The sequence below is a fragment of the Trachurus japonicus genome, chromosome 20, assembly GCF_045865225.1.
Source record: "Trachurus japonicus isolate A0001 chromosome 20, Traja_1.0".
In the NCBI taxonomy this organism is placed as follows: domain Eukaryota; kingdom Metazoa; phylum Chordata; class Actinopteri; order Carangiformes; family Carangidae; genus Trachurus; species Trachurus japonicus.
In genome coordinates this window covers 5938857-5954007 of record NC_140926.1, presented here as the reverse complement: position 1 = coordinate 5954007, position 15151 = coordinate 5938857, and the positions used below count along the sequence as shown (strand labels likewise).

General features: G+C 45.8%; 1 protein-coding gene across 5 annotated transcripts in view; it reads right to left on the bottom strand.

Moving 5' to 3' along the window:
- The window catches only part of mpp7a (MAGUK p55 scaffold protein 7a), a 172232-nt gene that overhangs the window by 35450 nt on the left and 121631 nt on the right, over positions 1 to 15151 (bottom strand). For 3 of the 5 annotated variants that reach the window (XM_085764043.1, XM_085764044.1, XM_085764045.1), the window contains exons 7-11: positions 12544 to 12625; positions 12007 to 12092; positions 10429 to 10503; positions 7249 to 7445; positions 6478 to 6542 (exon numbers count right to left, since the gene is read on the bottom strand). In XM_085764043.1, the coding sequence (XP_085620169.1) occupies positions 6478 to 6542; positions 7249 to 7445; positions 10429 to 10503; positions 12007 to 12092; positions 12544 to 12625 (505 nt within the window). Of the gene's footprint in view, positions 1 to 2; positions 54 to 6477; positions 6543 to 7248; positions 7446 to 10428; positions 10504 to 12006; positions 12093 to 12543; positions 12626 to 15151 lie in introns of all 5 variants that reach the window. The other 2 variants (XM_085764042.1, XM_085764041.1) reach the window with 1 other exon arrangement.

Below are 15151 nucleotides of genomic sequence, written 5' to 3'. Positions count from 1 at the left end.
ACCTAGTGAGACAATGTCTGTGGTGAAAGTCAGCGGTTCGTCTGATGCTGAGGCTTCACAGAGAGAGACACAGTAGATTTACAGTAGATTAAAAAAAAAAACTCAAGACAGGCTCCTAAATATGGAAATAAAGCTCAACGACTCACAGTGACCTAGAGGGGAATGTATTTCACAGGAGTGCACTTCACTCAAAGATGTGAAAGTGTTTGAAATGAGCCCAGATGTTGGAGGATGCCATCCAAACAGCTACAACATGATGGTTTCAAAATGGTAGCTGAGATATGGTGTGTGTGTATATGTGTGTGTGTGTGTGTGTGTGTGTGTGTGTGTGTGTGTGTGTGTGTGTGAGTGTGTGTGTGTGTACGTTTCAAGATGGCGTTGAACATTTGGAGGCACTTATAGATGCTTCCGCCCCTTCACGTGTTCCCATTCTGGCCAAACAAGGTTAAATCAAAACATACATAACACCGTCTAACACGGCGCGGGCCGGGGGCTCGCCGCCGCCTCGGTCGAGCATTCATTTCCCAGAGCGCACTGCAGCTCGGAGGGGAGATGTTGCATCACGGTCCTAGGAGTTAATGACTAGCCAAAACAGCCAGTCAGGACCAATCAGCGCCGAGGCCGTTTTCCGTGCTATAGGAAGGTCTGGAGGCGATTGTTCTGACGCGCTGAGACGAACGCGTCCGCCCTTTATCTGACATCTTGTTTCACATGTTCGGTCCTGATGTTGCCCTTCGCCTGTTGTACAGTAATGTGACGTTTTAAGTTGAACCAGCACCTAGACCACGAAGGTATTTAGACTTGAAAGAGAAAACAACACACACACAGTATGACAGTGATAAAGCTATCTAAAGTGCGGCCCCACATTACACAGTGAGTGGAAGACTTTCATCTGGTGCCTATCTGCCAGAGGAACGGCTCTCGGGGCCTAATGGCCTTGTTGCACACCCACATACCCACATTCCCAGTCTAATGAAACACCCTGCGATAACGCTGCTGCTGCTGCTGCAGAATGTAAATCGACAGGACAACGTCTGTATCTCACTGCCATTTTTTTTCCCGGAGCCCGTGAGAACGCCGCTGTAGTCACGATCCGATGCGAGCGAGCATATGTTGTTGTGTGTGTGCACTGCAGCAGCGGCCCGGTGGCAGCCAAGCCTGTTATTTACTGAACGAGCAACGAGCGCTGTATGGGAGCGATGGCCGCCCATGGGTTGCGGCTGCCAACTTTTTCGCAGACACCGTGAAAGTCGGCCGGTCCCCCAGCAGTCACACTAACCAGCCGACTGACTGACTGACTGGCTGGAGAACCCCAACTAAACATTAGTAGCCTATATTTGTAAATTGGGTCTTGGCATCCTTGTTGTGTAGTGATTCAATGTAGGAGCTGATAATATATGCACTGCAAAAACTCAAACTCTTACCAAGAATTTTTTGTCTTATTTCTGGTCAAAATGTCATTTCTAGTCAAAACTAATCTCATTTTACTATTTTAAGACATTTTTTTACTTTTTTCAAACATATTTTCACTTGAAATAAGTAGAAAAATCTGACAGTGGAGCAAGTTTTTCTTACTTATCACAAGCACAAAAAACTTCCTTTCACTGGCCGATTTTTCTACTTATTTCAAGTGAAAATGTGTTTGAAACAAGTGAAAATGATCTAAAAACAAGTTAATATTTAGGTGATGAGTCTTATTTTAAGTGGAAAGAGTTTAGTTTTGACTAGAAATGAGAGATTTTGACAAGAAATAAGACAAATATTCTTGGTAAGATTTTGAGTTGTTGCAGTGTGTGTTTTCTGTATGTAGCCTATTTTTGTTTTTATGTATTAATGTGTTGTGTGTTAAATAATGGAGAAGAATAGAAGAATAGCTGCTGCGTGGCAAAAGCTAATGGGGATCTAAATGAACAAAACAAAACAAAACAAAACTCCTCACCCTGGATGGGGACACATGTGGATCATGTATCGGCCACATACCAGAGTTTTACCACAGAGGATGACAGAGAGGGTGAGACGAGGAGAGACGATGAGTTTGTTTAAGCAGGATTCAGGATCAGTTTTTATGTCTTTATTCTCATTATTGTAAAAAATAGAAATTCACCTTTACTCTGTTGGACGCTGCACTGCACTTGGTTTTATTCAGAGCTTTGTGGCTTAAACCAGCGCAGCTAGAAAATCTGTCATTGATCTCCTTAAATTGGATGAGGAGACAGCGGAGTTGACCCCCCAGTCAGCGCTCTGTGAGTTACGAGCTGATGTCACCCTCGCGGTTCGCCAGCGTGCAGATGGCCTTCTCCTTCTGCAGAACTGGACTCTGTCACTTTCTCTTTCATTCTGCATGTGTCTCCTCATTTTTCTTTTCTTTTTTCTTTCTTCTTTTTCAAACAACCAACATGAGACCAGTGGAATTTTCCAGATGACACAGGATGAGATCTTTGTCATTCGTCGCTCTGGCCTTTAAAAGCAGAGCTGATTATTCAAAGTCGGGGTGAGGACGTGAGAGAGAGAGAGGACAGAAGACAGAAGAGCTGGTCTGAATTAAAGAGTTGATTTTATGTATCAGAGTATAAGTCAACACTGGGACACAGAACCAAGATGCAGAGAGTTTTAATGTGTCGGGAGAAGATAAAAACCTGGAGGTGGGTGGTCTCTGACGGGTTATCAGGCTCTACCCTATCAAAATAAAATGCCACTTTTCTCCTTCTGCACCCGCCGTGCACTGCAAAAACTCAAATATCTTACCAAGAATATTTGTCTTATTTCTAGTCAAAATGTCATTTCTAGTCAAAACAAATCTCATTATACTTAAAATAAGACTCATCACATAAAAAGCAGTTTGTTTTTAGACACTTTTTGCTTCTTTCAAGCCTATTTCACCTGAAATAAGTAGAAAAAAATGATAGTGGAGCAAGTTTTTCTTCCTTATTGCAAGCACAAAAAACTTTTTCTACTTATTTCAAGTGAAAATTTGTTCGAAACAAGTGAAAATTATCTGAAAACAAGTACATTTTTAGGTGATGCATCTTATTTTAAGTTGAAAGAGATTAGTTTTGACTAGAAATGAGACATTTTGACAAGAAATAAGACAAATATTCTTGGAAAGATTTTGAGTTTTTGCAGTGTGCTTCCACATCTACTCCTGTGTCTGCAAGTGTTTAAGCTGTGAAAAATGAAATGGACGGATAAATTGAACGCAAAGGGCCCGGGTTCAGGGCCACTTAAGACCAATCTTGGGCGCCATTTCGAAACGGTTCAGCCGTCGACGACTGGAGAGCAAAAAAAAAAAAAAAAAAAGTGAAGGCGCTATAATGCACGGAGTGAGAGTGAGAGGCGAGACGCACGGAGAAGAAGACCCCAAGGTGAGCGATAAGTGCGTCCACGTGTTTGGCAGAGCGCGCACCAAAGCAAACAATCAGACAGTGGAGAGGTTTGCATGTCAGACACAGGAACAGACATGCTGTAAGAAAGCCCAGAGAGCCGTCAGGATGTTCAGAGGGAGCAGATGGGGAAGCTGGAGGGGAGCCAGGCCTCGACGGGAGGGGAGGCGAGGGGCGAGGGGCGAGGGGCGAGGGGGGAGAGGCAGCAGCCAGGTATGCCAGGATGACCTGTACCGAGGTAAAATAGTTTATCTAACCCGCAGCCGATTAATAATTGGCACGGGGCGGCGAGAGTAATGGCGCTTTAAACATCAGTTTCATAAGTGAGGAATGCATCCACGGAGAGCGGCGCTGAGCAACAGTCAGGAAAGGGATTATTTATATCTTGCAAATGTTAGGCGTAAATGGACACGGTTAGGCATTTGCTCGCCGCAGCAACTCGCCAAGACCAATATTGTTCCAGCCGACGGAGCTCCCGGGCTGGAAACGGAGAGAAAGAGAGAGGGAGAAAGAGAGAGAAAGGGAAGGGACCCCCTCCTCAATCACCACCTCTACTCTCCGCCCGGTAACAGTGGGGTCTCCACGGTATCCTTCAATTAGGTTGTAGTTTACGGCCCCGGGGCCCATAGCCTTCACGCACGGGGCCAAACTTCATCTCCCTCCATCTTGAACTCGATCGCGTCGACTCGTCTGCTACCGGCGACGACCCCTCGACCCCCCCCTCACTCTGTTTACATCTCCTCTCCTCAGTTTGGACTTTCTTTCACACCTTTTTCACTTTTATTCTCAAAACTTCTCCTTCTTTTTTTTTTAAAACTCCATGCAAGTTGTTTTTATGTCTCTGGGAAAAGAACGAGTGTTTCGCCGCCGCCGCTTGAACACAGAGTGAACTGTTGTCGGTCCTGAGGCGGCCACGTCGGGGGACTTCCTCCTCCTCCTGCTGCTGCTGCACACACACCGTTCAGGAGGTCTCTCTGCAGCTCTGAAGGAGACTTATATACTCGTACGGAGCTGCAGTGAACTCTGCTACATTTTACACCTGCCCACTGTGCATTGGGGGCGGGGGGTTAAAAATCCCATAACTCACCAGAGGAACTGTGCCATTAAAATGAAATTGCAAGGAAACAGTGCAGCACTGTCTGTCTAAAACTATTTAGCAGGCTATTTTTGGCCATCCTGCACCATGTATGCCAGTATGTGGTTGAACATAACCAGGAAATGACAACATCCATAATTCAAACCGAGCGCTCCGAATCTGAGGTAAAAGAGACTAATGCTAAGTTTAGAGGTGGTCAGCGTAGCTTCTGTCGGTTATTTCAGAGCTACATATTGAAAGAGTCACGTTACATTAAGGGCTCACCGCCATGTCGAGGGAAACAAGTAGTCAAATGGACATGTCTGTCTCTAAGTGGTAATCTAGAGTGAAAAATACGGCCAATAAGGACTAGGTTTTGGTTCAATGGGGTCATTGTGAGACCAGAGCAGCTCCTATAAAAGCCAAGTACAAGTTGTAGTGTGTTTTTCTGAGGGTTCATATGTTTGGAAGATGCAGAAAGAGAAAGAGAGGGAGGAAGGAGACACTGCAGATGCACATGAGCTCCTCAGGCCTGAACAACAAGAAGATATCTGCAGGATTCAGCAAACAGCCCTGATGAGAGACGATGAGATACTGCAGATACGTGATCCTGCAGCGAGGTAGTGAAGCTGCACTGGACAAACTCTCTCTAATACAAAAAAAATCTAATTAAGTGATGCAAGTCTGAGCTGAGCCTTGTCTCTCACAGCAGACAGACACAGGCAGCATGGCTTCCTCCTGCAGGGCAAAGGCGAAGGCGGTCGTTACTGTAACGCACGGCCTCGTATACAAAAACCAAATTGCTGCTCGGCGGCTGTTTGTAAATAATAACTTGAGCATCTTTTTTTCAGTCTCTCGTGGGGACGTGCAGTCAGGTGCGACGGGAAAGTCCTGCGATCGTAAACAGCAGGCGCGGCGCAGTCTGGTCTGAAATGTTGCATTTTTTCTGATGTAACAAAACGAAAATTCAAAATATTCAACACTGTTGCACGGAGAGAGGACTCTTGTGAACCCTAACACACCCTCGGGCCTACTACGCGCTGGCTGCAAGCTGCTTCTCCTCTTCTATTTTGATGCGACCGACTGGAAACTGTGCGAGACTTCGGTTTAACTCTTGAAAAATAATCTATAAAACACTATAAATCCTTAAACCAGCGGTGTTGTCATCCTGAAGATGACTCTCACCTGCCAGCGACTGATCCAAAGTTTTTCTACAGACTCGTGAAAAGCTGCAGCTTCTCTTTAGTGTGCAGTGTGTAAACCCAGGACCTGTGGGCCATCCCCTAATTGTTTCTGCTGCTGTCCTTTTCCTTGTGTAACATGGTTTACGTCTTCTGTCTTCATTAAGAAGCAATCAAGCATCTTTGATTTATAAGGGTAATTTAGCCATAATCCCTCCATTTCCTGATCTCCTACATCCAGACTTGTCACAGCACATTTCTGCCTAAGCGCTCCAGCTGATGCCTTCGTTCTCCATAAAGCTACTGGCCGGTGTTAAGAGTTCGGGGGGTTACGGCACCGGCATCGGCTCCAGCTTGGATGATATGATACATTAATGTGCTGCCACCTCTGTCACATCTGTACGGTCTCGTATCAGAGCGCTACGCACCGTCGTTTAGGCTCTGAGAGGTCGTGTAAAGTTTTTCCAGAGTGTTAAACCTTCCTGCTTCTTTGCATTTAAAGCTGCTGCAGCGCTTAAGACCACATCGTCAAATGTTGGTGGAGGCGGAGGAAGAGAGAGAGGATGGGGGGAGCGGAGGAGGAAGAGAGATTCTGGCAACGAGTCAGTGAGTGAAACATGGAGCAGACGGGAAAATAAGAAGGAAGCTAAATCCAGACACAACACTTCCTCTGATGACAAGCGTGAAGCAGCGGCCTCACGGCGAAAAGGACGAGCTCTGACTTTCACACCTCATTCCTTATTTATTTACCCCCTTCTCTCCCCCCTTCTTTTCTCTCTGTTATCTTTCTGGCTGCACCACTGTTGTTGTTTTCTGGTGCGTCAGATAATATAATGCTTACATGATCGTTTGTTGGAGCTCCTCTGGAACGGGAGAGTCGCAACAGGTCGTGGCAGTGCAAGTCTCCTGGAAGAAGAGAGACAGAGGAGAGGTAAAGAAAGAGAGAGAGAAAGAGAGGCACAATAAAACCATCAGTTTTCATGAGTGCACTGGGAATAATAAACACTCCCTGCTACACTGCAGAGAACCCGCTCTTCAGTATCCACCGGTTTCATTCTGTCAGCTGAAGAAGAAGAAGAAGAAGAAAAAAAAAAGTCGATGGATGAGCGATGGAGGAGCGGGGACGTAAAGGAAAAACACACTCGCTGTTGACAAAACTGCAGGGATGGATCTGGATGTTTGTGAAATGCTTGTCTCTCTCTCCCTCTCTTTATGTGCGTGCATGTTTTTTTTTTCTCGTGCGATGCCAAGAAACTGCCCCGTCCTCCTGAGCTCTGTGTTGCACATCAGTGTGCGGCCGTCCGAGCACGCGCACGCACACACACACACACACACACACACACACACACACACACACTGTGATGTGCGATTTTCCATCCCCTCGCTGTCCAAAGTGGATCGGTACCAGTGCTATCATTTTCTGTCATTACTCATTTCGGGCCAGACATTGTGCGGAAATCCAGACTATTTTGGCAGCGGCGAGGCAAGAAAAGAAAAGAAAAGAAAAGAGAAGAATATAAAAAAAAGGGTGAAAACTTCTGCGACTGTGACAGCGGTGAAGATCCAGCCTTGTTAAGACAGACGGAGCAGTGGGTGTTTCTTAGTTTCTTACCTCTCTTGGAACTGTTTGGACGGGATCAAGCCGGCGCGGGGGTTAGCGTCGCCCTCCAGCTTGGCCTGCCACCAGGTTGCATCATCTTGGCACATGATCTGAAGGACGGATCCCTTCTTGAAGCCGAGTCCGGCCTCTTTGCATGGGATGGCTTTGTCGTCCTTGGGGTCAAAGTCGAACAGCGCCTTCATGAACACCTGGTCACAGTAGGAGGAGGAGGAGGAAGAGGAGGAGGAGGGAAACAAAGAGATGGATTGAATGCACAACAGGAAAAAGCAATGGTTCACTGTAAATTACCTTTCCCTCCGTTCCATGCAGTGTGAACTCCAACAAGTCGTCACGGCAAAAAACACAGAAGGTGCTTCACACCAACGCTCGGGGTGAATTTTCTAGAAAGGTCACAGCAATCAGAGTTTAAAACCTCCGTCTGCCGGCCAAGGTGGCCTTCTCCATGTCGTTCCGTCAACACTTATGTCGGACTAAGCCCTCGGCCGCCGTCGTCGTCGTCCAAGAGCGGTGAGACTTAACATCTCCTGAGTCAGAGCCTCCAGTTGGGAGGCGGCTCTACTCGCTGACTTTCTCTAATTCTAAACACGAGCTAATAATCGGTAATCTTTCCACACGGCGGAACAAAAACCAACACAGAGAGAGAAAGAGAGAGAAATAGAGGTTATTCTCTTTCTTTAAGGAGTTGTGTGTAATTTGCTTTGGCAGCCGGGGTGGGACACACCTCATCAACACAAAGAAAGTTGGAAACCCACGGTGGAAAAACCTCCGACATCTTTTCCTGTTGTGGGCGAGCGCGGGGCTGCAACCTAAAGCACCTTGCTATACGTCTCGTGTCCAAATTGAGTTCTGTCATGATGAGTTATCACTCCGGAGACACCTCGGCGCATGTGGAAAGGAATAAAACGAAGAAAAAGGAAGAAAAACGTGGGAGAGAGAGGGAGAGGGTGAGATTAAATTTTTCGATGTCCCATTGATTTAAAGGGTGCTTCGTGCCATGTAGTGAAGTTATGTTTCAGACAGAGATGTTTTGTTTGGGTCATAACGGCCGTTTTGGCAACCGAGCAGCCGACTCTGGTAGAATACACCCATACATCTACTACACACTAAGCTACATTTCTTCTCTCTCTCTGTCTCTCTTGTTGCCCTTTGATGCAGCTATAGCCACACCACCTGATGTTAAGAGCTCAGAGCTTTTCTCTTCTCATGAAGGAGGAGCGGCTCAGCGTTTTGGCACCGGCCGACCATTTGTCAGATGGGCTCCTTCCTTCCTTAAGCGGCCCGGACAGACAGCTTCGACCGTTACATGATGACAAAGGATGTAAGTGGCCCACCCTGTCGTCATGCAGCGCAGTGCAGTGCAGGGTGGGCTGCTGCTGCTGCTGTTAATGCTGCTGCTGCGCCGAGGGGAACGATGATAAACCGCCCTTCTCCTCGACCCTCGCAGCTTAAAAAAAGCCGGGGAGTGGATCCAGCTCCTGTCTGCTACTGATAGATGAGCCCGTGAGAAATGGCGAATCAACAGCCCAGTGGGTGAGTGGGAAAGAGGAGGAGGAGGAGGGTGACAGTTAAACCACCATTAAAATGGATGGCTACAAGAAGATAGTGGTGCAGTTCACTGTTAACAGTTGTTATATATGACTTGTACCCACAGAGACGTTCTGAGGTGATCGATGTTTAGAGTTACTTTTACGCCCTCGGTGTGATGCGAGAAGAAGTCTCTCTGAGCTAAACGGGCTCGGCTTCATGATATTAAGTCTGGATCTGAGTCACCGTCTTGGGTGGGAGACGTGGTGAGATCACACTCATCATGCATCTGGTTTTTAAAAAATAAATAATAATAATAAAAAGAGAAAAAGCGTAGGGTGTCACAAGTGAAATGCATGCTGTTATTTGGCCTGCGCAGCCTCACAGTAAAGACTTAATAGTACAACTACGGCTGAATGAAACTTGGATGACTGACTGACTGACGCATCATCTGAGTATTAACATGGTTGCAATGATGTAAACTATAGATTAGGGGATAGAGGAGGAATGAACCGACCCGGGGGGGAAGGTGGAGCAGCTGCAGAAGCACTGGGTTTGGATGCACATGGATATATGAAGAGGTATGAAGTTTTCCTCACGTAGAATCAACATTTTTAGAACTTTTTTATTTAAAGAGACCATGAGGAGTTTGCTTTTGGTTATAAAAGAGTCTCATATTAACTTGTTAATGGGTTAATTTTCAATAAATATATCATTTTCTTAGTTATTTTGATATTACTATTTAGTGGTCGACTCGCCCAGCATTTCCTAGTTTCCTGGTTTCCCGGACGCTGCCCAGCGGGTCATGGGAATAACGCCGCCGGATCGCTAGTTGGCATCGTTTATGGTCGGAACTACGACGGTATCTGATCGTCTTCGACTTTTGTTCTTGATTAATGAAAACATTCTTGGCAAATGCTTTCGCTTTCGTCCGTCTTGCGCCGGTCCAAGAATTTCACCGTGGGAGCGGAGGCTCATGGGAAATATAGTGTGAAAACTCCTCGTAGTCCCTTTAAACATTTTAATCATTTTACAGAACATTTCCTGACATATGACATAATAAATGAATGACAGGCTGTATATCAGCATAAGTTAAAGTAAAATAAAGGAAAAAATGGGGGAAAATTAAAATAGGAACTAAATACTAAGAGTAGAAATTAATAGATAAAATAAATAAATAAAGAATCAACTAGTGAAGTTGATCTTTGACCTGCTAGATATAAAAAGTGACCTTATGGACATTTAAGTGGAATTGCATCATAATAAGTGAGTTATGGCCAAAACGATAGATTGTTAACATCGGATCTCTTCGCTGAGTCGTATGGAGGGATGATGGACAGCCTGGAAAAAGGATCTGTTTATAAGTGTGTTATTGTTGTTGTTGCTGTTTTAGAAACCAAACTCGAGTTTCTGGTGTCGAAACATGTCAGTGATGCTGCGCCGCTGGTGCTACACACGGTGCCTGGTTACTGTATTTCCACGTCTTATTACCATTACACAACTCTCCGCTTTCCCTCTACATACATCATTTCCTCACCGTGGCTCAGAAACACTGTTCTACATCCAACAATAAGGTATCACTCTGTTTTTCAGGTCGATGAGTGTAACCCAATCAACTTAATGATTAAGCCAGGACAGGGCCTTTACCTTTGGCTCCTTGGTCGGCGCCTCCTCCTTCACGCTGGGAACGACTTTAAAGGTAATGGCTCCTTGCGACTGCGCCTGAGCGTTCGGGGGAGAGAGAGAGAGACATGATAGATACAAACAGGTCAGGTCGGGGCGGAAGCAGCAGTCATCTGCTACTGCAAATACTTCACAAAGCACCTAATCCAGCCAGAGTCCCATAATGTAAAGCACAGTTTGATTTTTCAGCAGTGGACGGGGCTTTTAGGATTGGATGTCCCTGCTTGAAAGGGATACTGTGTGTGTGTGTGTGTGTGTGTGTGTGTGTGGTGGGGGTTAAAGAGGGAGTGTTGAGAGCTATCATCTGCCTTTGTGTCTGAAAAGGCCTCCAATGTTTAAAGGGATAGTTCACCCAAAATTGAAATTTCACTCATTATCTTACTCACCCTCATGTGGACTAAGGGCTGGGAGAAGTTTCAGAGTCCTCCGTGGCTTCTCTGAGTTACAGGGGGTCTCGGCGTAGCAGTGCATGTCCATATAACGGTTGCACATGTCTTCGTAACAAAAAAACACACCAAAAACATCGAAATACCTCCATGCTGCTCGTATGTAATGTCCGTCTTGTATTGAAGCCCCGAAATGTGAAATTGTCCCGAAAAAATTAAATAAGTCTATATTTCAAGCTTGTTTTGTAGCGGAAGCTCCTCTTCCCGGTTTGTCAAATTTGGACGAACCGGGAAGAGGAGCTTCCACTACAAAACAAGCTTGAAATATATTATTTAATTTTTTTGGGGACAATTTCGCATTTCAGGGCTTCAATACAAGACGGACATTACATACGAGCAGCATGGAGGTATTTGGATGTTTTTTGGTGTGTCTTTTTGTTACGAAGACAGTTGGTATCCATTTGGAACCGTTACAGTGTATGGACATGCACTGCTACGCCGAGACCCCCTGTAACTCAGAGAAGCCACGGAGGACTCTGAAACTTCTCCCAGCACTTAGTCCACATGAGGGTGAGTAGATAATGAGTGATGAAATTTCAATTTTGGGTGAACTATCCCTTTAAGAGGCTCCCCTCTCCTCTTCTCTCCTCTCTTTCCTCTCTGCGCTCGTTCCGCTCGTCCCTCCTGGCAGAGCCCTGGGCCCGTGACAGAGCTCGTTTGAGGCCTGCGGCATGAGCCTGTTTGGATGGACTACTAAGCATCAGTCTCATCCAGATGAGGGGGTGGAGAGGGGGGGCAGAGGGGGAGTACCGGGGGCTGCGTGGCTCAATGCATGTGGTCTAAAGGCCAGAAAAGACTTGCAAGGAGAAAAAGGTCCAGTGTTTGGCTTTTTTTTGCAGTGCAGCGACGAGAGCAACGCAGTCCTGGATGAGGTAGGGGAGGTTTTTGCCATCACAAACTAGGAATGTTATGTTCTCTAAGGGAGAGCAGCTAAAACATGGGAGAGACCATTGGACAGCACATACACACACACACACACACACACACATAGACGAACACACACACACACACACACACACACACACACATAGACGAACACACACACACACAGAGACAGACGGGGCTGAATGAATGAAGTCGGGCAGATGAGGCTCACCAGAATACGAATGATTTCCTCTGGTTTCTTGTCGTCCACAGGGATTCCATTGACCTCCTTCAGTTCATCCCCGACATGAATCAGTCCTGCCACACAGAGACACACACACACACATAAAAAAAAACACACACACACACAAACATAAAAAAAAAAAAACGCAGCATATCTTCAGTGGGCTTGATCTTCCGTTACCCTGACGTCCTAACACAAGTGAGCTACTGTGTAGAGGTCCGGTGCTTACAAAGCCCCGGGATGTGTACAGTACACCAGATTAATGTTTATCGTCATGGTGGCATTTGAGGCTGGAGAAGAATCAAAACATCATTGTCGACACATGTGGAAATTTGCCTTTGGCTTTCGCTGTGGCAGAGCTGAAAAACAGAACTTGGTCACAATGAAGACGAAAGAATCAAACAGAAAACATGTGGATGACATAAAAAAAATAAATAAAAAAAGGAGAGCCGCGGCGCTTGTTGCTGTGTTCAAGTTTTACAAAGTGGAAATGTGCAAATCGGGGCTGATTCAGCTGGAACTGACCACTTCTGTCGGCCGCTCCTCCTCTCATGATCCGGGCCACGAGGATGGCTCCTGTGTGTTCGTCACGCATGATTGTAGCTCCCTGCAGAGGAGGAAGAAGAAGAAGAGGAAGAAGAGGGTTCAGATTTCACATCAAATGACGACAATCAGAAGAATCTGATCTGAATCTGAACTATGTCTATTAAATGACCAATAGGCCGACCAGAACTCACTGAGACTAAACCTTTAAAGACAGGATGGTCTGTGTTTCCACTTGCAGTGATATAATAATAATATATCCTTTTGGAACTGGCTGTTACGACTGAAGCTAAAATATAAATATTATCAAAATTGCAATATGGCCAAATATAATATCCAGATTGCAGAAGCTGCAACCTGTGATGCTGATACAGTAACAGTACAGAGGCCTCGGACTGTAAATAATATTCTCCAGAGCTGAAGGAACATGTTTGTTTGAGGGAAGATTTGTGGAAGTGGAAATTTACTTCTTTTTTTTTTAACATTTTGCACCGTAAACCATGAAAATGTGATATTATCAAACAACTGCACGTTGACTGATCTCAAAAGAAGGGTGGACTGTCAGAGTGGGAATTTGGGAATTATTCGTTCACTGCAGTAGCGGTGGTATATAGATGCAGAGGTATGAGGCCTTGGTACACACACACACACACACACACACACATAAAACACACCAACACCCACAGTAGCCAGAGCCGTCCCTGCCCTGTCTTCCTTCATGGGTTTGGTGCTCGGCCAAAAAAAGACGCACGGAGAAGAGGAGGATAGTGTTTCTACTTCCCTTATTTGAAAAGATGGGAGTTCAGCAGTGATGCATTTACCAGAAAACTTTAAGTGTGATCTGCACATTCACCACGCTATGAGATAATAACACAACGTTACCAGACAGAGTTGATTTAGAGGGAAATACAGAGACTGCTTGATGAAAAACAGTCCCCGACGGGAACGTGCATCAGCGGTTTTGCATGAATTTCCCTCTAAAACAACTCTGTCTGGTAACGTTGTGTTATTATCTCATAGCGTGGTGAATGTGCAGGTCACAACTTGTCCACCAGAGCGTTATGGAGTTGTTGGATTGTGTATTTGATGAGTTTGATGAGGGAAACCAAGAAATCCCATTAGCCTCCGTAGCGTAGCTCTGAGCAGCTCACAACTCTGCTCCGCTGTTCTAAAAACAGCTTGCACTGACAAACAAAGGTAACAAACCTACTGCTATGACTATAGGGATTATGGCAATGGCCAAAATGTTGAACCTTCACAATAAAAGCTGCAGCTTCACCAGCGTCCGGCGACCAGAACCAGACAGATGCGTCGTCTGGTTGCGGCCGCAGCTCGTCCCTCCAGCTGCTCCTCCTCGCTGCTATTCCCATCAACCCCCTCACAGAGCTTGTTTTTACTTCTCATTGCCCGGTCACCTCTCTCACCAGCCATGGTTTGGTTTATTTCAGCTGTCCGGACCTATATTGCCACCGCTGCTGGAGCGCTACGGCTTCGGCTTTGGCCCCTCTGGTTTATGATATTTTTCTGTTTGTCTTCCTTTTGACAGCGCCTGAAGTGTTTCTGGCTGCCGCCGTCCATGGGAAGCAGCACAGGAGGAGATATGAAAACAAAGACCAAAGCAGCCTCTGGTTTGTGCCACTTTGCCGATCTATTAGCGCGTCATCTCGGGTATTTTCATGACCTGTTCACACCTAATGGTTTTCCTCCTAGATAATGGTTTCCTCAAGGTTTTTTCCCCCTTTTGTGGCGATGGAGAGAGAGACATCAGGATGAGACGGCGGTTGTGTCTGCAGAGAGCTAACAGAATAATGGGGGTAATTAAAGAGACTCGGAGAGGAGCGGGTCAGATAGAGAGGAGGAGGGGGGAGGAGGCACCGTCAGACCCCCATGTCAGGGTCACACATCGGCCCAGCTGTGTGACTCGAAGGGATAGTTCACCCAAAATTGAAATTTCACTCATTATCTACTCACCCTCATGTCGACTAAGGGCTGGGAGAAGTTTCAGAGTCCTCCGTGGCTTCTCTGAGTTACAGGGGGTCTCGGCGTAGCAGTGCATGTCCATATAGTGGTTATATTATATATTATTATTATTATATTATATATTGAAGCCCCGAAATGCGAAATTGTCCCGAAAAAAATTAAATAAGTCTATATTTTTGTATTTTATTTTTGTAGCGGAAGCTTCTCGAAGCTTCCCGGTTCGTCAAATTTGGACGAACTGGGAAGAGGAGCTTCCGCTACGAAACAAGCTTGAAATATAGACTTATTTAATTTTTTTTGGGACAATTTCGCATTTTGGGTCTTCAATACAAGACAGACATTACATACGAGCAGCATGGAGGTATTTGGATGTTTTTTGGTGTGTCTTTTTGTTACGAAGACAGTTGGTATCCATTTGCAACCGTCATATGGACCTGCACTGCTACGCCGAGACCCCCTGTAACTCAGAGAAGCCACGGAGGACTCTGAAACTTCTCCCAGAACCTTAGTCGACATGAGGGTGAGTAGATAATGAGTGAAATTTCAATTTTGGGTGAACTATCCCTTTAAAGCAGCAGTCTGTGATGTAGAAGGAGAAAGAGAGGGAGAG